The sequence below is a fragment of the Lissotriton helveticus genome, chromosome 10, assembly GCF_964261635.1.
Source record: "Lissotriton helveticus chromosome 10, aLisHel1.1, whole genome shotgun sequence".
Classification (NCBI taxonomy): Eukaryota; Metazoa; Chordata; class Amphibia; order Caudata; family Salamandridae; genus Lissotriton; species Lissotriton helveticus.
In genome coordinates, this window is record NC_136071.1 from 361,570,487 (window position 1) to 361,597,693 (window position 27,207).

At 45.1% G+C, this 27,207-nt stretch overlaps 1 protein-coding gene across 1 annotated transcript in view; it reads left to right on the forward strand.

Annotated features, from left to right (window-relative positions):
* The window catches only part of LOC144784018 (SCO-spondin-like), a 1,726,865-nt gene that overhangs the window by 45,324 nt on the left and 1,654,334 nt on the right, over positions 1-27,207 (forward strand). Inside the window, exons 7-9 of the mRNA XM_078662721.1 lie at positions 8,549-8,707; positions 23,979-24,064; positions 24,512-24,640. Coding sequence (XP_078518847.1) covers positions 8,549-8,707; positions 23,979-24,064; positions 24,512-24,640 — 374 coding nt within the window. The remainder of the gene's footprint in view (positions 1-8,548; positions 8,708-23,978; positions 24,065-24,511; positions 24,641-27,207) is intronic.

Consider the following 27,207-nt stretch of genomic DNA (forward strand, 5'->3'; position numbering starts at 1 on the left):
CTTGGGTGCTAAAGGCACACCTATGTCACCCATGAGATCCTGTAAACTGTCCAGTGCGCGCTAGCAGTCCACAGAACCGGACCTCTCTACAAAGAATAAGTCATCCAGGTAGTGTGTGACCAACTCATTGCCGGTATACCATGTAAAAATCCACTGTAAAAAGGTGATGAAGCAGTCAAAAAGAGAATATTAGATCCAACAGCCCATTGGCAGCGCTTTGCCCATACCAACGGTCCTCAAACTGCATAACCAGCAGGTAAAAGTCAGCAGGGTGTACTGGCAGCAAACAAAAGGCTGATTTAAAGTCGCTCTTAGCCATAAGCACCCCCCGTCCAACTCTGTCCACCAACGGTAGGGCCACGATCACCAAGAATATGTGACTGAGGCTTGCTCAGCTGGTATATAGTCATTGACTGACTGGCCTTCAGGCCAGGAAAGATGCTAAATCAGATGAAACTGGCTGTGTTCTTTTTTGGTGACCACCCCAATAGGTGACAATTAAGTGTTCCATCGGCCACTCATCGAAGCGACCTACCATCCTCCCTTCTCGAATCTCTTGACCAGTTTGTCCTGCACAATTTTTCTGCGTTCCATAGTTGACTTCAAATTGTGAATTCTGGGGCCCTCACAGCCCAGTCGAAAACCCATTTGAAACCATTCAACAGCATCTCAGCATCGTCACATTGATCATAGTGAGAAAGCCAGAATTCTAGTCTATCCAGTTTAATAGGCACACAAGCCTTTCCATGCCGGTCCCTGCCCCCCCCCTTCTGGGTCTTGTTCGTATTACCATGTCCATACTCCTGGCCCCCTTGCTGCTGTCCTCCTGAGGTCCCTACCTGTAAAGATTGTCTTGCAAAACGTGGCTGGGCCCATCTTATGCTGCTATAAGTCTGAGTATAGATCCTCCCACTGCGCTTCCAGGTAAACTGCAGTGCGGGCCTGAAACTCCTCACCATACTGCACCCAGTCATACCCTCCTTAATTTAACTTGGGCCTTTGGAGTAACATCCATGTATTTAAAAAAAGTGCTAACAACCTCTCTGGGTAGCTTTCACAATAGACAGTCGCATTGGATGGATAGAAATTACCTCAAACTGAACTCAGAAAAAACAGAGGTCCTACTGTTTGGACCAGAATCACATTTTTGGGGCCCTGCAGTCTGGCCAACCATCATGGGCTCAATTCCCTTTCCAGTGGAAATGGTGCGAAATCTAGGGGTGATTATTGATACCAAACTTGATTTTACAGATCATGTAAATAAACTCACTTCTTCCACATTTCACACCCTCAGAATAATTTAAAACGTCCTGCTTTTCATACCTGCCAACCTACAAAAACATTAGTCACATTGTTTATCCTGTCTAAAATAGATTACTGTAACAGTCTGCTTCTGACCACCCATCAGTTTAATTTAAACAAACTCCAGGTCCTGCAAAAAGAAGAAGTTAGGCAACTACTGAAAATCCCCTAATTATATTCAGTTGCTCAAAATCTAAAATATTTTCTGGCTTCATGTCAAGCAAAGAATAACCTTTAAGGTGCTATGTTTAACTTATAAGGCAATTCAAAATCTTGGCCCTCATTTCTTGAACCACAGTTTCAAACAGTATTTTCCTGCTAGAAAACTTATTTCAGCCACTGCCAACCTATTGGTGCAGTCTAGATTTCAACAACAATGATGGGGTGAAAAGAGCATTGTGATGGAAGCATCCAAAGTATGGAATGCACTTCCTCTGTGCATAAATAATGAATCCAGTCTCCTCCCCTTCAGGAAGGCTGGAAAAACCTGATTATTCAAATCCTGGTAACTCTCCCGGCACCTTTGCTTGACACTCGCAGCTGAAACAAAGCAGCACTGATATGCCTCAGGGCAATAATGCGCTCTACAAATAAAGTTAACATAACATAACATAGATGAGGAAAGCCGCTGTCCAATTCTCAATGGTTACCGGTACTCTGAGTCTCTTGGAGAGTTCCAGCTCCTCCTCTTTTGATCCCTTCTTGGACCTAAGCTCCCAATGCAGGAGCATCAACAATTCAACATATCCACCCTTCCAAATTTTCGCTTTTGTTGATAGCATAAGGTGAGCCTGAGCAGTTTGGAAGTCCACATGTTGGGCAACTTTTTGAATTTTACCTCTTTACTCTTGAGTTTGTCCATCTTTGCGGATTCCTTCTACCCCTCGCCTTTTGTCCCCTTGCTGAGCCCCGTGCTTATACTAACGTCTTATTTGCGGCCTGACTTAGCCTGTACCTGACATGCTTCGCCACAGCTGTTACCTCTTCTTTGCCCTCTTTACAACCTAATATTAAACGTGTGGCATATGCCAAGCCATTGTCAGTGCCCACGCCAGTGTCCATTATGCATAGCCCTTTTCGTAGGCAGGCCTCTCTGCTCTCCTGAGGCTCCTTTGCCTCTACCCTCCACTGATACCATGTAAGAGGGGCATGAACTGCTGCACAGCATCTTACCAGGTGTCAAGGTTGGTACCTTCTCTGGGGCCACAATTTCACTACCGTCTCCTGCAGCCAGATTCTGCTCCATCCTCCATGGTACTGCTGGGCACCTGTGTTCTGCAAAACATTCCAGCACAGTGATTAGAAGAGTCCCCCATGCCCTTTTGCAACCAGTCAGCTTCATCTGCCTGAACCTCATCCCTTGACTCCTCTTCTTCTAAGCTTCCAATATCTTAGTCGAGTACAGTCTGCTCATCAACATATATCATGTGCATGTTCTGGGCCTCATTGCCCATCCAGCTCCATAAGCTTTTAACCAGTTGCACCAAGATGCCTAGAACCAACTTACGTGAAGGAACCATACCTCGCCCTCCCCACTGCTCCACCGATGCAGGAAGCAGTGGCGTGTGTTCTCCCCGCGCTGGAGGTTGCTCCCAAATTTTCCAGTTGTTGCACTGCCAAGGTCACGCTAAACCTTCATGTGGCAGTGGTGTTGCTGTCCCACGTCGACGGCCATCTAGCCGCCATTGGCCATGCCTTCTCTTCTCCTCAGGGCCACTGAGCCACACAAAGTCTACTGAGTCAGCCCTCCTTCTTCGACGTGCAAAAACAAGGAAAAGAGGCCCTGTGTGCTGGTGAAATGGCAAGCTCGCTGCACCCTTTGCCCTGTCCCGTATTTTCAACCCAAATTTTTACGGTAGTCTTCTAAACCCTGACAATTTTGGCTGTGTTTAGGTAAAATCATGACTCATGTGGCACCATATAGTGCTGCTAGATTTCCAAAATTTCCTACAGCATGTCTACCATCTCAGAGTGACCGCTACTACTGGGTCGAGAATGCCAATCATTAATCACCAAGCGGCGGGACTCCCAGTAATAGTTTTGTATATCATAGAATGATTCCCATCATAATTCTCTAAACATTCATCAACACGTGCTATGGCTGGCAGGGATGGGGCAGAGGCTGCCAATGCTGGTACACCCCTTTATGAATGTGTGACTGCAGGGGTTTTAATTATTTTCTTCATGTTCGATTGACTAAAATCATTACATATATGGAACCGTGCAGTGTAATCACGCATGGATACAGTAACGCACAATTAGTGATAAGAGCTTTGAAAGAAGCTAAAATGGATGTATGACATTACAACGCATACTTTTACAACACCTACCTTTACATCGCAAGTTTTACAACGCATACCTTTACAACGCATAGTGCTTTTAGGCGCTGGATAGTGAATAGTTTAATTTACTATTCCAACTCCAGTCCCCGTGGATAGTAGGGAAGGTGTTGGATAGTACATTAAACCTATTCCCTATCCTAGAGTGCCCCCAGCTCAATGCGTTGTAATAGTTTGCGTTGTAAAAGTTGTGTCGTAAAAGCACTGCGTGGTAAAAGTTGCGTTGTAAAGGATGTTTACCAGCTAAAATACAGTCTGTAGTGTTTCTAAAAGAAGAAAACGGCCAATAAACTGCTTTTAAAATTATTTAGGTATAAAAAGAGTTAAAAATTAGATCAAAAGGTTTGAACAGTTTTGTGCAAAGAAGGTAGCAGTAGAGACTGCAAAGTGCAGACTAGTTAGTCCGGGTGCGATTTTTAAACGCAAAGTGCCTAATTCACAAAAGTAAACTGAGCCAAAAGTCTAACTTTATGACTTTTGGTATTCACAAACAGCATTTACGAGTAGTAAAGTTAGACTTTTGTCTCAGTTTAACTTAAGTTTTAGTCTTAAGTTTGACTGAGTGCAAACTTAAGTTAAACTGAGACAAAAATCTACCTTTACTACTCGTAAATACACTTTGTGAATGCCAAAAGTAGTAAAGTTAGACTTTCGTCTCAGTTTACCTTTTTTCGAATCAGGCCCAAAGTGCTAATCAAGTGGACACATCAGGAGTGTTAGTCTGGACAGATTTAGCATCCCGCCCCCCATTGGATGCAGCTCACAAGGATGATGCAGGGAGATGGACAGTGCGAGACAGACATCCTGTGATGCACAGATCGTGGGGATTTAGGGAGCCTTGCATGTTGCCCTTGCTGTGGTCAGTGGAGCTTTGCATGTGGCCCTTGCAGTGGTCAGTAGATGCTAGCTACGACTCATAGGGGATAGAGGAGGTAGTTTAAATCTGTAGGAGCATCGAGGAGTGCAAGACGGAAGGAATATGCATTTCCCCAGTCTAGCCAGGGTTCTTGGTGGGTTGTCAGAAAAGCACGGATTCGAGGCCTCTCTGCACCATCTGATTCCATTGGCCTAGAACAGGGAGAGAAGCAAATGGCAATAGTTCCATCATACCACGAGGTGCTAATAAACTAGAGTTAGTGCTCCACATTTACATCCGAGAAAGTGGTAGGAAATGTATTTTCCCACACTAATGTTTCATGTCTGAGGCTTCTTTAAGATCTTGGGGTTCTCTTGTCCGTGATGAATTCACCTAACTATTATTGGTAGTGACATGTTGGTCAACCTCCGGTAAATGAGTACTTGAAGCTCATTATAATCCATTTGTGATTATTTTTCATTATACTTCAGGTACCCAACTATTGAAAGTAGTCCCTTGGGTTCACCTGCAGTTGTTTTCATCCTATCTGGAACCCTGCTTTATCCAATGCTTGTATTAAAAAGAACTTCCTCATACTGAAGTTTGAGTCCACCCTGGTAGTATCATTTTCCCAGAGTGGTATGATGTTACCGATGATGAAGCATGCCACAAGTTGTGGGAGAGGTGTCATCATCCAGTAAAACAGGCTCCTCGAGAGTCGAGTAAGGCATAGGGTAGTTCCCCAAATTGGGTACTACCTACAACACCATCACATTTTTCTGTGTTTTTTGTTGCATTTACCCTCTGTAGCAATCAGAAGGGGGCACTCAGTTAAGCCAAGGGGATTGTTACCTGTAACTGGGATTTCATTTAACCGCTTTCTCTTCCATGCTGGAATTTCTTAACCATCAGCCACAACCAGAGAGTTAGATCTTTTTTCCGATGAACAACTAACCAGTCCATCACAACTCTCATCACTTTCTCTTGAGCCATTCTTGTACGCCACATGGCATCATAAAATTCCAAGAACTCCCTTCCCACAGAATCTGAAACAAAACAAGAATCAACATTATATATTTCAAGCCCCTTTTTTCTCAGTTCTCTTGTGACGTTGTCAGAGATTCTACATTGACTTTGCACCTCTTGAAAGAAATCAGCAATGAAAATGACTTATGTGTTATTTCTTCAACATTGATGCCTGTAGCCTTACATCCCTGTCTCTAAACTTAAGGAAGCAGACAATTATCAATCTGGGTCTGACCGCTGACCTAAGTGGAACGACTGAGGCCCAAGGAGCTGTCTCCACAGAGAAAAGTTTTGGCAGAGCCTTGGATTGCAATATGTCCTGAATGAGTGATTCAACAGAACGTTAACCCCTTGTGTGCTCAGGACGGCACCTGCCGTCCTACGTCACGGTGGGCATGTGCTCTGGATGGCCGGGGGCCGTCCGAACGCCGCCGATTCCCCAGCACAGCGCAAAATCCACGCGTGTGTGGAAGAAATAATTAGTGGGCCGAGTTCGGACGGCCCCTGGCCGTCCTCCGTACACGCCTACCGTGATGTAGGACGGCCGGGGGCCATCCTGAGCACGCAAGGGGTTACGCCCCCTAATTAAATCCCTTCACCGTGGCGGATTTCACACCACAGGGAAGGGGTTAAACAGATGGTCCATCAGTTCATTCAGGCATTCTCACTATACAAACAATGTTCATGCAAGAGCATACCTCCATATCCTTGGAATGCTCTGTGAGATGCTGAGTGGCTTGTTCATGTTCTTGATGTCAATGGAGTGACCAGTACTGATTTTTCCATTGTTGCCATGCTGTCAGTAAGGTAAGGTAAGTTTATTTGTTGATTAAATAAAATTATTACAAACAGCAGGAAACAAATTCAGTTTACAGTCTAATTATAAAAGACCGATAAAAAAAAATACAAAACCAGCACATGCTGTCAGTAATCTTTCACAAATCATCACACTGAGGTACATGGTTTTGGTGTCTATTTGTTGCTCTATTATAGTTACCTAGTCTTTCACTTCCACTAGTACCTCTTTCAAGGATGGATCTGAATCTACTGTTGAATCCTGTCTCACTGGGCTTACTATTGATGGAGGTTCCTTTAAGAAGGTATAGTTTTTAGTCTATTATGTTGAGTAGATTGGCAAGGTTTCTCCCAGCCCCTGTTATCTTCATGCCTCCCACAGTTGCTCCACACACTAAGAGTCTAGGCTATGTAGTACGTTTGCAGCGGATCTATCAATTTTCAGTGTTGCGGATCACTAAGCCCCATGTGAATATGAGGATGGACAACAGATGCCCGAAGTGGATCTGATACATATGCTGGCCACATGTCAGACCCTAAGCACTATCAGACGAGAAATTTCTACGTTCTCATCCGGAGTCTTTGAGAGTAACATCGAGATTACCACAGCGGAAATAATACTAGGGGTCGATAGGAATGCTAGACCTGCTAACATGCAGGGATTGCTGTTCATATCAATGGTGGTACTTAGAATTTGCTTGACATCTGCATGGTTGGACCTGTATCCACCTACATTCCAACAATGGCGGGCACGACTTTTAGCCACCTATAGTCTGGAAACAGCCATATACAAACACAAGGGCCTAAAAAAGAAAAAAAAGGGATTAACAATATGGTATCCTATCACACTGTGGATAGGGAACCCGGATGTTCAATGCTAAATAATTACTATACCAGTTGTGTTCTTCTTTTTAATCATTTCTTGCCCTTACATCCTGTTTCTTGCTTATTGTTTGTTTGTTATAGACTTTGTATAGCCATATGGAAATCTATTCTTTGATTATGATATCTCTCAGAAAGATAACGCGCCTAGTTTCTAATGTTGCCTGTATGGGGGGGAGTATTTTTTTTACTTTATATGTGGGTGGGGTGGGTGGGATAGAAATGTAAAAAAATTCTAATAAAGAATTGCTTAAAAAAAAAAGAAAAAGGACAACAGTCTCTAACAGAAGTTGTTCTAGGGCTCTCCCTCTGTAGAAGGTGCTGCAAATATCCTCCAATGTGGGCAATTCTAGGTGGTTACAAACATTCAAAGAGCTGCTGTGCCTTTCCTCCATTGGTACACCGGAGATCCTCCCCTCTCATGCAGTTTTTGTTGCGTCACTGTTGGTTCCCTCCTAGCACAGGGCCCCCTCAAGGTAAGCACAGCCTACTGATGGCATCCATGGCCCTCTGACTTGCATTTTATTTTTTGATCCAGCCATACTCCAGACTCACGGGTCTGGAAACAATCGTTCCAGCAAGCAAATGATAAGGATGACTGAACCATGAGAGTCCCTATGTCACCTTCTCTGTGGCCTAAATTCTCTCGTCATCCTCCCACATGGCCGCAGTGTTGCTCTGTTCTCTACACTTCAGGTCTGGACTGGTATGAGCTTGTGGCAGGAGCTCTGAGTCAGGTGGCCATCTTACAGTGCACTAAACCACGCCCCCGGGGAAAGATTTTTTTTGAGATAAAACAGGTGTGAGCATTTGAGCTAGTGTCACTAAAGGCAGAGCTGATTCTAAATAAGGAAATCATTGAATGGTACCTCCCAATCAGATCTTGCTGATATGTTTCTTGTCAAAGCTCTCATTAGATTCCTCTGGTGATAAGACACATTCGGTCTAGATTCGGTGGAAATCCATGAAGGCTGCTTGAGTGACGTTCTGGACCTCCTTCTCAAAGACCTAAGGGAAGAAACTTGCTATCTGAAGAACTTTTTTAATGTTTAAAATATATTTTATGGTTTCTGTTCTTCTAATGATTTTGTTTTGCCTGTTTCTAGCTTTTTTATATGAGAATTGTTGGGTAGTTATTCTCTGTTGTGTTTTGTGTTGTTTGTTTTATTGTTTGCCATTTTAATGCACCCTGGTTCTATACTTCATAAGAGACTTTTGGTGCATTTTATAAATAAATTAACTAAAGTAAATTTGCTACTTGTACTATTTATCAGCCTACGGCTACAGTGCTTTAAGGGAAGGCACCAATGTTGATGGCCCCTAACTCTGTTCACCTCTCTCCTCATAGGCATCAATGTCCTCTGGCTGGGTGACTTCGTGTTCATAGAGAGTGGGATTGGCGTGCGAGTGAAGTTTGATGGGCAGGATGCCATCTACGTGACAGTTGGCGCTGATCTTAAGGGTAGCACACAGGGCCTATGTGGCATTTATAACGACAACCCAGAAGGTAAGAGACATACAGAAAACTCATTTCCTTTATTCCTTGGGTATTAGTTTAGAGAATCGTTGAGAGGGCCCTCTTTTGCAACAGTGATGGAGTACCGGCAATGCCAAGCTCACAGCCTGCCTGCCCGATTAAAGAATGGAAGGTCTTTTAAGTATGTCGACAACGGACACTACTCTGGGTCAATCTATAACATACTCCTGCTATGGGGGTTAGCCATCCGACCATCCACCCGATTCAGAGTGGGGGGCTCAGATGGCTTTATGGCATTTGTTTGCTGTCCATCACTGCCAGGTAAAATTTGGCAGCGAGGGACGGTAAAAAATAACAAGCATTGGCATAGCCAATTGGTCTCACCTGTGGGACCGTATAAGTTTATAGCCATGCAGCACATTATTGTGAGTGCTTAACATTTACATTTTCACTTGTGAAGGTGGTTAGAGGTCAGGGTAAGGAAGAGGGATATAAGGATGGGAGATGGTAATCTTTGTTACATGTAAGTGCAGTGGTGTCTGCCAGACCCTTGTAAACATAACAAAAACTCCAAATACATAAACATGCAGAGAGGGTCTTTTGGCCAGTTCTCTTTTGTCTTTTCAAGTGTCATCATTACTCTGCTTCTCCCCATGACAGCATACTGCCTAGGGCACTCGTGTAAGTCATTTCTGCCACAGGCTCTATTACCATGTGAGCAAGAGCATTTGGCCTGGTAACATGTGCACACCTGTCTGAAAATTAGTTCAAGTTCAAAAGATAAGTTTATTTTGACCATCGGTCATTAAACAGCATAAAATTAAAACCCAACCTTTGATTAAAATTGTAAAAGAGCCATTATTAAAATACAAAGGGATTATTCCAAATTCATTATCTCCTTACAACAGATAACTTAATTATCCTAAAATTGCACTTAGTTTTGTTAAACCAAATACATACTCAATTTATGGACACAATCTAAAAAACATATAAAATTTAATTTAATTTTAATTCAATGTAACACCTATATATTTAATGTTTAAACCACTTAAAATTACGATATTTACAAATTCTCTTTGTCAATACACGGACAACTCCTCCATTCCCTATTCCATGAGTAACCTTTTAACAGCCTGGATATATTTTGCCACTGCTATTGCTCGAGGAACTGCATGTCCATGAGGAGCTCAATTGCTTGCATCCGTGACCCAATCCGATACTTTAAAAATACTTGACGTAGGAACAATTTTCGTTTGTCTAGCAATATTTTGCAATCCAACAGAATATGAAGGCAGTTAAATGTCATACCCATCCCACATTTACACCTGCCCTCATGGTCCATCAATATTCCTTTTATTTTGTCATTGGCTAGAGCAGGGTTAATGCCTACTCTCATTCTTAAAAGTTCCATTCTGAGACATTGATTTGGTAGGGTATCTAGGTAAGGATACCATTTTTCATTCCTCCAACTATTTATCAAAAATTGCACAGACTCTTTTTGTCTCAAATGCTCCATATCATTAGTCTGGACTTTTCCTTTGCTAGGGATTTGAGTACACTTTTTGTTTCTGCAATATGCAAGGACTGGGGGCCAATTTTCACCTTCAAACTTTCACAGATGGAGTACAGTTTCTTTCTTATTACTTTCGCCCACTTTAGTTCGCTCAACTACATCTCCTTCATACACCAAATCAACACTTTACCATCTTCCCCTGCCCCCAGTCGTTTCCAAAATCTAAGTAAACTCACTTGGACCTGGACATTCCATGATGTCAAATCTAGTTCTAGCCTAATGGCCTGGATCATTGATGAGCTAGGCAGTGACATCAATGCTTTTAAGCATTTACCTTCCTCGCTATCCTAGGTACTTTTCCCTCCTAAACATAACATTTCTGTCCCATTCTGCAATTGTGGCGGGATCATTGCATCAAATGCCTTCAACAGGGGTCTATGGGACATACCGCCATAATTACGATTGAATTTTTTCAGCCCACAGACCGGGCTAAAGCTTTGGCTTTCTGGGCCTTTAAGTGCGTACTCTATCTCAGTGTACTGTAAAACCATATTCCCAGATATTTATATTCGTTGACCACTTCTAGTTTTGTTTGCCCCAAATCCAGTTCCAATTTTGATCTCTCTTCCCAAAGCATACTTCATTGTCTGGGCAAAGGGACAGTCGCTTAGATTATTTTTTTTCTTTTCTTTTATAAATACCCTTTCATTTATTTTGCTCTACTTGTATTTTGAGCAACCTGCAGCTCTCCCGGCTGTCCTATCGGGCTGCCTGCTTGCCCTTCATTTAATCTCCAGTGTGCTGCATCTTGTGCTGCCACTATTTCTAAACTGAGAAGCCACTTCAGAATGATATTGTCCATAGTGTCTAATTATTTTGCCAATCCAAATAGCCACTATGTTTAGCAGTATTACGTTGGCCACCTTGGCTTAATACAATAGCGATGACCAGCCCAGTGCGATGATAACTAAGCAGCTGCCTTGGAATCATATTGTGCAAAACGTATCATTGTTTTACCGCTCAAAGATGTCCAAGACATTGCTTCTAAATATAGAAGCTATGTTGGCACTTTAAAACAATGATACACAATGTACAATACAAATTCAAGACAGTCATCTGCCACATGTGCCCCAAGTTTAGGTGGTGGCACATTTTCTTTTTTCTACTTTTCAATCCATATCCTTGTGGGAATTTGTGTGTACGTTTTATTGCAGATGAATAAATGCAAGAAGGTTTCAATGGGTGGATGAAATGCATGAGTGCAATAAAGAGTGAAAGAGCTCATTAGTGGGCGATAAGCCACTTTCAGTTGTAGGGCAGACCTGCTGGCATTGAAAATGCTTGTTTTTAGCAATATTTCTATAACTGGACCCAGAATAGACTGTGAACTATAAGAATGCTTATTAATTACAACGATATTCTAAAGAGAAGCTCAACCAAATATCGGATCGCAAGGAAAACAACGTGATTAGATCGAAGACGGCCAACTGCATGATAAACAAAACCTTAATTACAAACCCAACGTGATCAGCAGGAGCAAAATATCCAGCATCATTACGCATTGGCAGACCACCTGGAGCTGGAGGCGCGAGCTCCAGGTATTTCCAATCACTAGGCAGCAGCGAAAACAAGGGGGATCTTTAGGATTTTTCAGTTGGCCTTTATAAAATGCTTGCAGTAAGGCCACAATGGTATGTCCATGTACTTGGACGTAGGGAAGCCCTCTTAGTTGCGGATGGGTTTCCGGAGTGCCCTCATCTGAAATGAACTCAAAACTGCCCCTGTACCTGGTCATAGGGTGTGGTCTCTAGAACCTCTCAGCAAAGCTGGGCGCACCGCTGAAATTTACGGCGTAGGAAACAGCTCCACGCCTGTAGTAGTGGCTCCATGTCCAATGCCATCAAGCAGTCCAGAAAAACCACTCACACAGCCCAGAGTGTCCCTCTCGCCCAGGAACCATACGTCATGCACATTGGAACTGGGTATTTGGAAGTAGGCAGGAGTTTCTTTAAAAAACAATCACGTCTCTAAAACTAGTATGACGGACCAGACCGATTTACAGCGAGAACGAGGCTTGAAACGTAGAGTTGTGGCCTACACTAACTTTACTGATTGTGAAAGTATTACAGTTCCGCGTCCTCGTGTTGGACCATAGCAGCATTAAAAACTCTTTTAACAAAATTGAAAGAATATACATTTCTATTTCATTTTGATAATCGTTTATAACTTATCAGCATGCATATATATACGTATGCAATGTGGCAATTCCACAATGTTTTTTAGAATTAATATCTATAGTTTAGTCATGTATTCTTTAAAATATCGGGTAGTTTTCTATCTTCAAAAAGGGATGTTGTACCGTTAAGCTATTTTAATGCTAGATTACAACAAAACTGAACGACTATTGTTCCAAGATGGACGCTGTGTTCCCTTACTACCAACCAAGTCTACTGAATAAATCTTATTGGTGCACAAGAGAAGCCCATGAATTGTGGATTTTGAAGATTTAATTTACGCTAATAATATACTAAAACAAGCATTTGCAAACAAGAGCTGCCGAAGTGAAACACGCTTGTGCAATTAAGTAAATAAACAAGCGCGACCGAAGCAGACCGCACTTGTGCAATTGAAGCTGACAGCGATGAAAATGAAAAAGAAAGGGTGCTTCCAGGCTAGAAGACTGTGTAACTCTGCCAGTAAACCATCCAGTCCCTGTGGGCGGGGCCAAAAGTGGACAGGGTGGTAACCAGGAGGGGCTAAAAAGCCTCACTTACAATTATCACACTCCGTTTAGCATACGGTATGGCGCTAACCAACCAGGATAAGGGGCGGAGCTGAAAGATAACTTCGGAAACTGTATTGATTCCAAGAAGCTCTCGCAGAGCGAGCAGCACATGTGCGCTGCAACGCCCGGTGAGACCTAAAAAATGACCCTCACACCATGGAAGAAACTGGTGTGGCCGACGGAGCCCCGCCCACCCTTCAGAACGCCCGCACCGCACCGCGGCGCGGCGGTTAAGGTGTTAAAAACAAAAAAAATACATAATATTTGGTTGCTGAAAGAATAGGCAACAGCTGCTTCTTAGTGGAATGAAATAGGTAAAAAAAAACTGCAACAAAATATTGTGGCATAAATTGGGTGTCGGGCCAGTTTTTTTTTGCATAAACAAAAGCACAAATTACATTGAATTACAAAAATGGGTTGTTAAAACAGTATAAACTAAAAACTATCATTAGCATGGTTTTAAATATTGTTAATAACTACAAATGGTTCACTGCATCTATTCTAAAGCCCTTTAAAACAAGGCATCGATGCAATGTTTCATCCAATTATCTTTCTCTGTGGGGCAAAACAGAATGTTTGTGTACAGACGCTATCTGCCTCTGAGGCCATTAGTAAAGCGCGAACTTTCACCTTAAAGAGGTTTCTTTGCTTTCAGACTTTCTTTTCGTGGTCCATCACCGTGCTGAGGTGGGTTTGAACGAGCTCGTAAGCGTGGCTTTGCTCCTCAGTTCTGCACTCCGCCACCCTGCTCGTACGTCCGAGCTGAGGTAGATTTTCCAAGCCTGTGAGGCCATTCCTTTCTCTTGGTGGTCAAGGATCATTTTCGTATGTCACTTGGTTGTTTGAGGTAGACGTGTTGTCTGTTGCTTGTGGTGCTCATTACTCCGATTGTCCGGTCACGTCGGGAGAAGCGCTTCTTTTCGCTGCACCGGGGCTTTTTGTTTCCTCCATCTCCTCTGTCGGTGGGCCTTGCAGATACCGTCTCAAATCTCCTGGGTTTTTGAACACCATTGTTCTCCATTTGTCTGTGACCCTGAAGCGAGCCGGGCCAACGAAACTGAAGCTGGCGCCTCTTTTCCGCAGGGTATCTCTGAGGGCTAGAAACCCTTTCCTGGTCTCGACCGTTGGTTTTGAGTAATCTTGGGTCAGCACGATCTTGCAGCCTGCCCATGTCAGGTTCTAATTTTTTCTGGCGAAAGCAAAAATGGCGGCAGTTTGGCTCGCTCTCAGCGGATTGCATATTATTGATCTTGGTCCTTTGCCCGTCGTTGGTTTCCCTGCCGGCACTCTGTAGGCCTTTTGCACCTCGAACCGCCTTTCGAAGTTGATGCCTGTGAGTTTGGGGATCATCTCCTCAAGCATGGCTGCACACGAGCCTGCTTTATCCTCTGCCCCCTCCGGTACGCCCAGGATCCTTACGTTGCCTCTCCTGGCCCTGTCGTCCTGCTCAGCTAGCTGTCTCTGTATGGCCTTCGTGGCCTTCTGACATTCTGCTATGGCCTTAGTATTCTCCTTGGTTGCATCCTCCACAGAGCTGATTCGGCCTTCTGCTGCTTCCATTCTTATGTTGGTTTTGTGGAGATCAGCTCTTATTGCCGCCAGCTCAAGTTGCATGTTCTCCACTTTTAGTTTTGTTTCTTTCGCCACCTCATTCCCTTCATTGATTCTCCTTAGGATGGTCTCTAGTGTGGCTGTTTCACCTTTGGTTTTCACAGGGGATCCTTGACTGTCTATTTTTGGCTTCTTTTGGTCTCCTACCGTTTTCCCCTCATTGCTTGCCATAGTTCCGATGCCTCTTCGCGACAGAATGTTTCCTATGCGCCCTTCCTTTTGGGCCGCTGCTGGGGTGCCTGCTATGGTTGCTTTTGATGTTGAGGCACAAGATCCTTGCGCTCTGTATCTGCTTGGCTCTCTAATGTGCCTTGTTCTGGTCTTGGCTTTGAGACCTGCCAGCGTGTGCTTTGTCTCGTTCGCGGCTTATGTGCCGTCCGCTTTCCGAAGCTGTGAGTGGGTGTGCGGCGTGTGTTGCTCTAGGTGTTGTCCTCTGGCCCCTCTGGTGTCTTGTTCTCCTTATTAGGCACCTACTGCTCGCAGGTAATGGGGCCCACGTAGTTGCCTTAGCGGTCTTTATTCACATAACTTGAGGGCTCAAAGATTGAGCTGGTTAGCGCTGTCTTCTTGCGGCCATGTGAAGTGTGGCTATGCGCTTCCACCTTGCCTCCACTTTCCCCCTCGCCGTAGGTGGGTTGATGTTGCCGGGAGGTGCAGGTTGGGCGCTTCTGTTTCCCTGCTTGTGTGCGTGCTCGTGCGCTCTTGCGTCTCCCTTTGCATTCCTGCGCACCTGCCTGTGGGGGGTCGCGGTCGCGGCGTTTGTGCTCTCGTGCGTTTCCCCTTGCGTTCTTGCCGCTATTCCGCACTTGTGCACTCACGTGGGCAGTTGTGGAGATCTTTGAGCCCGCCTCGCCTTTGTGCCTCAGCTCCTCTGTGCCCCCGCTTTGGCCAGCCGCCGCTCTCTCTCGAGTATTGTCGCGGAGAGCCCCGCTCTACCTGCACACCTGCTGCTACTTAGTGTAGCCTCGTAGCTCGGGTCTCTGATCGTGGTCGCGGTGTTTGCTTTCGGTGCGTCCTACTGGGCGTTCACCACTTCCGGTGTTTGTTGTTTACTCCCAGCTCTGCTTCCGGTGATGGCGGCCCCTATGAGCGGTGATGGTTTCGTTTTCGTTACCGGTCTTCGTTGTTATGGGGTGTTTTCGGTAAGTGTCAGAAATTGCTGCCGTTTGCCACCGTTAGCCGCTTTACAGCTTGCCGACTCCCTCTGCGGACCCCTCCGTTTGTTTACCGTTGCGCCCGTCCTCTTTATGCCCTGCAGCCGCTCCGCATCACACCACTCCCCCGCTCACCTCCGGTTTCTCTGCTACCGCACCCACTGGTCGCTGTGCCAGGGAGCCTGCTGGGGGTGTTCGTGTGCGGCTCACCTCCTTTCCTACTTCCACGACTTCTCCGTTTGGGCTGCAGTGGCTTCTCCTCCTCCTTACTCGCTGGGCGCCATTTTGGGGTCTGCACCTTGGCTGGGTCCCGGGAGCCTCGAGGTCCGATATCTTCGTTTTGCACCGATTCTGTCTGGCAAATCCTCGACTCGCTTGTAGCCTTGCTCTTCCCCTACATGAAACTTGTTCACTGGGGCTGCACAAACTTGTTTGGCGGGTAGTTATGGCCTTAGTTTGCCTCAGGGATGCGGAGCTAGTGGACTCAGACGACCGTCCACATTGCCGTCCAAGAATGACCGAGACAGACTGTACCTTTTCCACTTTCAAGGCTCTACCAAATAAAGAACACAAACTCTACCTCAGGGACGATGCGGTGCAAAGGAACTTTGTCGTCGCACACCCACTCAGCAAGTAAGGGAGGGAGGGGGGTGGGAGGGGAGGGCAGGGGAGGCAGGGGAGGGAGGAGGGAGCGGGGAGCACATGCATGGGGTTACTTTCTTCCACTATCTCTTCTTCTACTACTCTTTCTCTATAACTTCCACACCTACATCTAGGAGCAACAAACGCAGGCGTAAGCACAGGCACCCACAAATAACCCAAGGACCAGAGAGAGGGGGACACAGCAATCCACACAGAGCAAGGCCACACAGACCGCGAAATGCAAAGCAACACAAATGACACACAACAACCAGACAAACCTCTCAACTGACATTAAGATAGTATCCCTGAACGTCAAAGGTCTCAACAGTCCGGTGAAAAGGAGGAAAGTGCTCGAACACCTCAGGAAACTAAAGAGCGATATATACGTACTCCAAGAGACAAGACTAGACGCCGAGGACATAAAGCGCCTCAGAGCCATCTGGATAGGCGATGTTATAGGGTCACCAGCACAGAACAAGAAAAATGGGGTGGTGACAATAACTAGCAAAAACTCCAAGCTAATAGTGGTAGACTCACAGGCAGACACCCAGGGGAGAGCTCTTGTGACTAGCCTAAGGAGAGCCGGGGAAACATTCCACGTGGCCAACATATATGGCCCAAACACTGACGCCAGACCCTTCTGGGATGGGGTGGGAGCACAACTACACACACTACCACTAGGTGACCTTCCTGTCGTCGCTGGCGACATGAACCAGGTTCTAGACCCAGTGATTGATAAGCACCCACACAGACCGAGCCAAGCGACACACAAAAGCAACATCCTGAAGAACCTATGCTCCAAACTCAGCCTGAAGGACCCATGGCGCCTAAGCAATCCAGACGCCAGAGAATATACCTTTTACTCCAACCCACACAACTCCTACAGCTGAATAGACTACATCCTCATGTCAGAAACACACACCCACCTCATAGACCACACGGAAATTGGGCCTCGGACAATCTCAGACCATTCGCATATAAGCCTAACCCTATCAGGGAAGCACAACGAAAAGCCAACTCGGAGATGGCGTTTTGATGGTAATCTGCTCACCAACATCTCAGCGAAAGCAGAGATAGAAGCGGCAATAAAAGAGTACATGACAATTAATGACACCCCAGAGACAGACAGAGAACTGCTATGGGATGCCTTAAAAGCCACCATCAGGGGGACCGCTATGACAATCAAGGGCAGGCTGAACAAAGAAAGAAACAAAAAAAATTGCAGACCTAGAAAAAGAAATTAAAAACCTTGAGAACGGCCACATAGCCAACCTAGAAGATAAGAACACCCTCACTAGCCTAACTAAACGGAAGTATGAACTCAACAGAATACTGAGTGAGAGAGCAGGGACCTGGATTAACAAATACAAATCTATTAACCTGTGCACCGCAAACAAAGCAGGGAAAAACCTAGCATCTTACCTAAAGAGGAAACAGAAACAGCACTCAATAGGGGCCATCAAAGACAGACATATCAAGTCCCAGACTGCAAACAAAGACATTCTGGAGGTCTTCAGAGACTTCTACGAGGGTCTATATACGAGAGACGGAACACTAAAAGATGATGGAGGCAAAGAACTATTAGGACGCATATCCACACCGACGCTAACAGACAAGGAACGAGACATCCTTGAACTAACCATAACGGAGGACGAAATAGGGATAGCCACGGCAAGCCTGAAAGACAACAAGGCATCGGGGCCAGACGGCTTCACGGCCGGATTTTACAAGCAGTACCTGCACATTCTCAAACCCACCATGAAAGAAGTCTTCACGAAGTGTGTCCAGAATGGACGCATGACACAATCAATGGCAGAAGCAAACATAATAGTAATACCAAAGGAAGGGAAGGACACAAACCAGGCAAAGAATTTTAGACCAATCTCACTCATAAACGTAGATTGTAAAATATACGCAAAAATACTAGCAACCAGACTCAATGCATACCTACCTAAGCTTATACACAGCTCCCAAGTAGGCTACCTTAAAAACCGTATGTCCCACGACAACACAAGGCTGCTATGCCACATAATTAACCACTCCTCCAAAAGTAGCAACGCAGCAGTCATGATAGCCTTGGACGCTGAGAAGGCCTTTGATAGGGTGTCATGGCCATTCCTTGACCAATGTATGGGGAAATTTGGGCTAGGACCCAACTATAGGAAGATGGTAATGGCCCTCTACAACGACCCTAAAGCACGGGTGGTAGTAAACGGAGGTATATCTGAAACACTTCACCTAGGACGGGGGACCAGACAAGGATGCCCGCTATCACCAGCCCTATTCCTACTAGCGATAGAACCACTCCTAACCATGATCAGAACCAACAAAGACATAGCAGGAATACCTGTAGAGGGAGAAACTTTCAAGTTAGCGGCATATGCGGACGACGTACTAATAGTCACAGAAGACCCAGAGAGATCCATCAAAGCACTGATGGATACAATAGAACAATATGCCCAGGTCTCGGGGTACAAACGGAACAGGGACAAATCCGAATGCAAACCGCTGAACGTCCACACAACAAAAACGGTGTTAGGCACATCAGGCCTAACATGGCAGCAGAAACCCATAAAATACTTAGGCCTTCTCTTCGAGAGGGACCTAAGAGCCACACTGGAACACAACGAGCAAGCCACTCTCCAGAAAATTAAGGATAGAGTAGAAGGATGGTCTCCCAAATTCACAACGTGGTGGGGGAGAGTGGAAGCGATTAAAATGATGCTCACACCAATGATTAATTACATGCTGAGCATGCTGCCACTAATAAACACAGAAGACTTCCACAAGGGACTTGACAAAATGCTGAATAACTTTCTGTGGAGGGAGAAAAAGCCCAGAATTAGCCTACACAAGCTTAGACTGTCAAAAGACCTGGGAGGCCTCAACCTAACCAATTTCAAAAGATTCCAGAAGGCATGCTTAGCCAGACAAGGGCTCCACTGGCTCGACCCGAGACCGGAATACACCCCCGCATGGCTGACATTTGAGCGGGGACTACTAAAAGGTATGAACCCCGTCACCCTTCTCACCGCCACCCGACACCCAGCAATCAAGGACAACCCCGTCCTAAAGAACACAAGAACTGCGCTCCTAAGTGTTGACAAACTAATGGGAACAAGCATAAGGAAAAGTCAATTCGAGTCCATTTGGCACAACCCCACAATAAAATACAGGGATAAGACTCTGAACATGCATTCATGGTATAGACACGGCATCTCCACTGCCAACGACCTTCAGAAACAAGGCACGCACCTAACTTTTGACACCCTCAAAGAAAAGCACAACCTACAGAGCATAGAACTGTACAACTTTCTGAAGATCAAGGTAGCAATAAGAAAGGCAAACCTAAACGGTCTAACACCATCACTCATACAACACGCCGCCAACCTCAACACTCTGGGACACCAAGTGGCACACCTTTACAAAGCCCTATGCTCCAAATCTACCAAACTCAACGACAAAGTCACGAATTTTTGGGGAACAATAGCGGGTAGGGTGCTAAGTGAGGACGAGAGAGCCGAGCTATGGAGATCCACCTCCAGGAAAATGGTAACGGCAACTCTAAACCAGACCAAATTCTGGCTAGTACATAAGGCATACTGGACACCAGCCCGCCTAGCATCCATGGGAATCCGAGAGAGCGATTCTTGCTGGAACTGTGACAAGGGGAAGGGAGACCTGGAACACCTACTCTTCAGCTGTTCTAAGGTTAGGGAATTCTGGAACAAAATTGGTACACTAATTAACGATATCACAGGGGTAACCATACACAGACTTCCACAGCCTGGTCCTGGGTTTCACATCCCCATCAATCACAACCATAGAAGACCGCGACCTCATCGACCTACTGCTGACTGCGGCAGTCAAAACAGTCCTAAGCAACTGGAAAGACACAGCGAAAGCCACGCCTAAAGCATGGCTTAACTGGATCACCTTCCTACGAGGGGCTGACAACATTACAGCGATACACTCACCGAAAACACACAGGCAGTCGAATATGTGGGGTTCCCTAGACAACTACCTATCATCGCATAAACCCCCGTAGGCGGCGAAGCTAGGCAATCAGCGAAGCGGTACACCTCGCCGGTCTCTGTGCACACAACAGGAATGTAACCTGCAACGCTCCTTTCTGTTTTCTTCTTCGACCTTTCTCTATCCTTTCTATCCTCCGGGGCGTGGGACCAAGGATGTCAACCAAGCAAGCAAAGAGGCGGAGGACGACATCGACAAGCAGAACTTGAAAGACTGGCAATCGGACTAACCCCAATAAGACTGGAAGCTGGTAGCGAACTCCCCCCCCCCCCCCCCCCCCCGGGCGTTTTCTTCTTTTCTCTTCTCACCCCCCTATTTTTTTTTTTTTCTTTTTCCCCTCCACCCATGTATATTCTATGCTCCATGTAAATATATATTTTTTATACAATAAAAAATTACAGAAAAAAAAGAGGTTTCTTTGCGCATTCGACCCAACCACAGCAAAACAACGAGGAGGATAGGAGCAAATACAGCTCCCTGTAATATTAATCGAACTGCGCGGTAAATGTGCGAATTTAGAATAGTCAGCTATTTCTGAGGGATATGAGACTAAGCCTAAGGTATTGAAGATCAGTTTACACGTCCGGCAGCAGAGCAGTAAATCAGTGCTCTGCTGCCACCAAAAGGTCAACAATGGTACAATGTTCACTTTTATTTTTTCGGAATATACCCCCACATGCATCAAGCATTTTTGTATTCGCAAACGGTGCGATTCCTTAAAATCGGCCGTTTGCGAATGCAAAAGTGCTTTTTGGGATGCATGAAGCAATTTTAGAATTCGTAACATGTGTGCGAATTCTAAAATTGCGGGTGCTTTTAAGAAGTCGCAGATGTGCGATTTCTTAAAAGCAATGCATCATTTTTTTAAAAAGTGAAAATTCGCAAATAGGGTGCCAAATTTACCGAGTGGTTGAACCACTCGGTAAATTTGGAAAAAGTGTGTAAAATGTGTAAAATGTTTTTTTTTCAACATTCATGTTACGGACACACATGTCCTTAGGACATGTGTGTGTGCAACATGATGCGAAAAATACATTTCAGGGGTGCATGGGGGGGTCCTTTGGACCCCCCCCTGCACCCATGAAATTTTCTAAGTGCCACTCGCAATTTCCATTGACTCCTATGGGCCTTTTGGCCCATAGGAATCAATGGGAATTGCGAAAATTAAGTTAAGAAATCGGTATTTCTTTGGGATTCGGTAAAAATTGCGATTTTTACCGAATCCCAAAAGAATACCGAAAATATTGATGCATATCATTTTGCATTTCTTAATTTGCGATTCCTTATTTTTCGCAAATTAAGAAATGCAAAAAGACACAATGATGCATGTGGGGGATACTTTTTTCCCCGGTGTAGCTGTAAAATGGGTGGGTGCTCATAAAGCTACTTACTTACACACGAAACTGTCAGTTCACCCTGCAGAGATATGAGCATTTTAAATTGTTTTCACTATTAAAAAGAGTAAGACATGGACGTTCTCAGTATTGAACTCTCCTGGTCTGAGCATACTCTCTCTATGCATTTGGCCCTGAAAGTGTCATTCTGAATTCCATCAAATCACGGCCTGAAGTAATATTTAGTCACACTTATGTGCGTTTAATATTTAAACCCCCATGAACAAAAGGACATTTTCCATCACTTAGACATAGTAGCTTTAACCATCCTGTAAATTATTTTAGATATAGTGAGCGAGGAGAGACTGCAGTACCCTCCCTGCCCCATACGTGAAAGCTGTTAAAATCGGTTGACACTATAAGCAAATTTTTTGCAATAGGAGAAAAGTCAACATAAATGAGAACTAATTTAGTATGGAGCAGCCATTTTGCATGTGGTCGGATGGCACTAAAATGCAATTTGACTGGTTCTCCCAGTAAAAGTGCCATGAAAGATGGAACGCCAACCTCCTCTTTGGGAGAGGAAACAATCAGGGCACGAGCTGAACATCCACAAAGCCTTCCTAGAGTACGCCTGGAAAAATTCCTGTCCCAGCTTCCCATGCATACTCCTGGAATATTCATGTGACTTTTTGTGCATTCAACTTTGCTGAATTGCATGCACAGTAAAACTGTGCAGTGCAGAAAGGCAGAACCTCTTTGCAGTTGCACATTTTTTTTCTTGGTAAACATGTTCCCCATATGGAGAAACCAAATCCCCCACACTTTCATGATATTTCGGTATGTTCTGTTTGCCTTTCTACCCAGAAAAATCGATTTACTCTTGTCGGAGACTAGTGTAAACTCCAACCATTTCCCAGCTGAAAAAGGGTCATAGGTTATAGTGTCTGATAGCCAGTAGCGGCTAGCAGGGAACGGGAGTAGAGTGGAGGGTCATGGGGGGAGGTGGGGGTTATTGCAAAATAAAATAAAAACACTTACCTCCTCACCGGATCTCTCCTCAGGGGGCTCTCCTACGTTGTCCCATCTCCTCTCTCTGCTGGAACCAGGAAGCACACAGGCTCCCTCCCCAAAGCCAATCACAACGCTGCAATGCAATGTTGTGATTGTTCTGAGCGCCGTGTCTTGGCGGTCAGATCGGGAATGGGGGGACGGGCATGTTCCCCATGTAATGCAGCTTGGTGGGGAACATGCAAAGTGGGCAGGACTGCTGCAGCTACCACTCCTCGTCCCGGAAATCACGGGAGTCTCAGCCCCCCCAACCTGGCCGAAAGAAAAGAAAATTATAATAACAGAAATAACTTTTGTTAATATAATTTCATTTTTTTTGCAAACAGAACATAACGAAACATCATATTGTGTGGGGCAGGTGCGCAACACCCATTGGCCTCTACTCCATGGGCAGTGGGGCGACGCTCCTCCGCCTTAGCAGAAGAGCCACCACTGGTCGCGACTGCTAATTGCTCACATGTTTGTGGCCGTTTACCAACTTTCAAGGGAAACCACGCCTTGAAAAGCTCACTGCTGTCTATTGTGTAGGATTTACTCCAGCTAGGTCAGCTATAAAGAGGCCTGTCAGTCATAAATCCTGTCATTTTTTATGTGAAAGTACTTTTAAGAACAAAAATGGCTTTGTGACAGGTGGGAAAAATTCTCTAGAGAGAACTGGATCAAGGGAACTCACACTGCCGTGTTGACTAGCTTAAGACCATCGCCCATTGGTCAGCAAGATAGACATCACGAGTTACCATCATACATGTCTACCAACCCGATTCAGGGGGGAAAATCATGATTTTTAAAGCAAAAAAGGGCTTTCATTTAACTTTCTTCCACCTCAAATTGTCTTCACTTCAATACAAGTAAACTTGAAGGTAAATGCCTAATTATTTCTTAAAGCTCGCTCTTTCTGCTTGACAAATGTTGGCATGTATGCAACATAGATTTCTTATGAAAAAAATGTATGCGGAGTGGCGTAAAGTAAGACAAAATATTTGAGTGTAATGTTGAAAGTGCTGTCAGTAAAATTAAATACATGGTCATTTTGGTTCTTTATAAAGTCGTTGAAACCAATTTTCATACCACATCTAAAGCACAGAATTTTTCGTTTTTAGATGGTTTCGCTGTTTCCTATTGCATCATTTTTAAGTAGCTTTTTTTTTTTAAACAGATGATTTCACACAGGTTGGTGGAAAGGTATCTCCATATCCAGCAAGTTTCGGGAATTCGTGGAGAGTCCTGGAGTCCAGCTCTCAGGTATAAATACTATTTATAACACCAGAATCTAACCCTGACACTGACAATGGTGAGAAGTGAGTGCGAGAGTGTTTGAGATTCCTGTATACATATACACAGACTGGCCTAGAAAGGGACTGCCAGGCAACTGAGAGTGAAAGAAAGAAAGATCTGAAAGAGAAGGAGAACTTGTGATCCTCCATTCTAGGGGTCTACGGTCTGCAATGATAAGGCAGACGGGGAATGAAAAGGGGGTACTTTGTGGGAATGTGGGGGTAAGAGTAGGATGGAGATTGGTTGAAGGGTGACAGATCTGGCGAGGGGTGACTCAATGTGAAGGAGGTCAGAGGTAACCCACTCAGCGGCGTGTAAGAGGAAACTGGGTGGATGAAAGCTAGAGGATTTGAGGTCAGGGGGAGAAGGTCACTGGCTTTGACTCAGCCCTGATATATGCTGCGCTTGTATTAGGTTCCCTGTGAAGATGCTGCAGAGCTGGGGCACAGCTGCGATGGTGCTGACCATGCCACAGGGAGAGCAGAGGCTGAAACCATATGCGGGAAGCTTCTTATAGACTCCTTCAGACAGTGCCACTCCAAGGTAAGTCCAGCACCTCAGGTTGTTCTACTCCAACATACAAACGGCACCCTCAGACACTTTAGTCCAAGCTTTCCAACTCACACAGTACCACAGTGTGACACACGGTTTCGACACTCTTCACACGGTCACCCATTATAAAGGAGCTATCGCATGTTGACCAGTAAGAAGAGCCGAAATCCTTCCATAGAGTGGGGTCTCAGCTCGTGTGGAAATGGTCTACACCACAGGAGGCGATTTAAGGTTTAACACCACCAGGACTTGCTATATGGCTCTAGGTGACTTCATTTTTGTCCGAGCAGGGTGTGGGTGGCTGCTCAGTCAGTGCCCAGGAGGGCTCTCCTCCCCACAGGCCCATCCTTTTAATCCCCCTTCCTTCCTAGTGCCATTGCACTGTAGAAATTATTGCAACATTGGCAGATCTTCAGATCTCTGAATGACCCAGCTCTAGGCTCCATAGATGGGGACTAGCAGGCCTAAACTATTCACAGTGATGTGAGCGGGCAGGTGCTCGGGAACCTAGACAAGGCTATGGTCGACGTGTATGTAAGCAAATGACGGATGCCTGGGTCCACGCTCTGGAAGGAAAAGGTTGCTGTTGGGGACACCAGAGGAACAGAGTATATTATTCTGTCCCAGTGAGTAGACCACCAGCCAAATTTATACATGACTGCCAAGCTGGCGGTCATTTATAAAGCATTGGCAGAAACCTCTATCTCAGAGGTTCCTGTCAGTGCTTTTCGCTGTTTGATGCAGGGTCGCCAGTAGGTAGTCATAGAGTTATAGTTAGGACCTAGTGTTCATAGAAAAAGCGTTCTTTGTTTAGCTAATAACTTTTGTGCTGTTTGACGAATCTTCACAATAGTTTCAATACTAATTTGACACTCACATCAGCTGCTGTCTGGAAACTTTCAGAGTGATTCATTAAGTGGGGGCCGAGAAAAAGGGGGGGTCTTAAAATGCGTTTTGCACATGCAATTTCCCATATGGATTTTAACATGACTACAGCCCAAACTGCTGAACAGATGTACACCAAATTTATCAGAAAGCAATGCTCTTGGTCCAGAAAGAGACCTTTTTTAATTTGATGGAAATCCATTCATAGTTTTGGAGTTATTAAAAAACACAATATTTATGTACATCTATGGACGTGGACTGTCAGCAGATCCAACAGATCTCATGGATTAAACCGGGAAGTGGTGGCAGCTATCTTGGGACTTGGACTTGGCCTTGGCTTAGATCCAAGAAAAAACATTAAAAGAAGATAAAGGGGAAGGGTAGGGATACCTGACCCCCCGGGGCCTGTGGGGGCACCAAAATAGCTTTTTGTAAAAAATAGTATTCACGGCTGATCAATGGATCCATGGGAAAACCCCCCAAAAATGCAAACCAGTTTTCCGTGCTAGTATTTAACTAGCTCCTCGGGAAGGAGTGTTGCGTACCCCCTCCCCATTAGACAAGGAGGAGGTCCACGGGTGATGGGATCCTTGGGGCAAAATTGGCCCAGGGAGGGCGCCTGCATGCCTGTCTCCCCCTTCTACTACATTTGGGCCCCAGAAGATGGGGTCCAGGGGGCCAGAAATTGGCCCGTGGAGGAGGACTGTGCGGCTCCTCTCCAATTACAATACAGCTGGGCACTGGAAGCCCCCATAAATCCACCAGTGCACCCCAGGAAGTAGTCCTCAAGTCGAAAAAACACTTGAGGAGGGGTACCACTTACCCCGTTCCCTAAAACAATGTGGCAGACTCCACAGGATAGTGTCCCCGGGCCAAATTGGCCTGTGGAGGGGAGCTGCATGCCCCCCTCCCAGATTGTCTGTCTTTGGGGGGTTGGCCACATGGCCAGGTCTGGCTGAAATACATGCGTGGTGTGGGGTTTGCTGAATGTGGGGGTTCAGCTGCAGGGCCTGACTGCAGGCCTGGCCCTGCAGACATTCCCCCCGCCCCCCGCCATGCACTGCCAAAGGCCAAGCACCGCAGCGGTTGGATTAATGTATGATAATTAAATATCACTTTACATGAAGAAAAACAACTAGAAATTCACTGAAAAAAAATCTGAGGTTACAGGGACGCTATAGTTAGAAAACAGAAATAAAAAAACGTAGAAATTCGCAAAAGAAAAACAAAGGTTACAGGGACGTTATAGTTAGTTTCAGAATTTACACACAGAAAACCATAGAAATCCAGCAGATACAGTTATAGTTATCTCAAGTAACTATAACTTGCACCCTTGCCATGCACTGCTAATTACCTCACATGTGCATCAGTCATGACATCATATCTGACATCATTGATAATATCACTGCAACATTTGCAGTGAAGGTATTGGTGAGAAAACTATGCACAGTGGGGACGTACGTTATAGTTACCTTAGGGCACGCGATAACCATAACTATAACTGCTGAATTTCAATGGTTTTATATATATATATATGTACATGTATTTGTTAATAAGTCAGCTTTCAGTCTAAGACCAACTGAAATAAAACTGAGTTGTACTGCCTGATGAGTCAATAATTATTTGCACAAAAGGATTTTAGAATGGCCTTATTGTGGTTTGCGGTTGCTAAC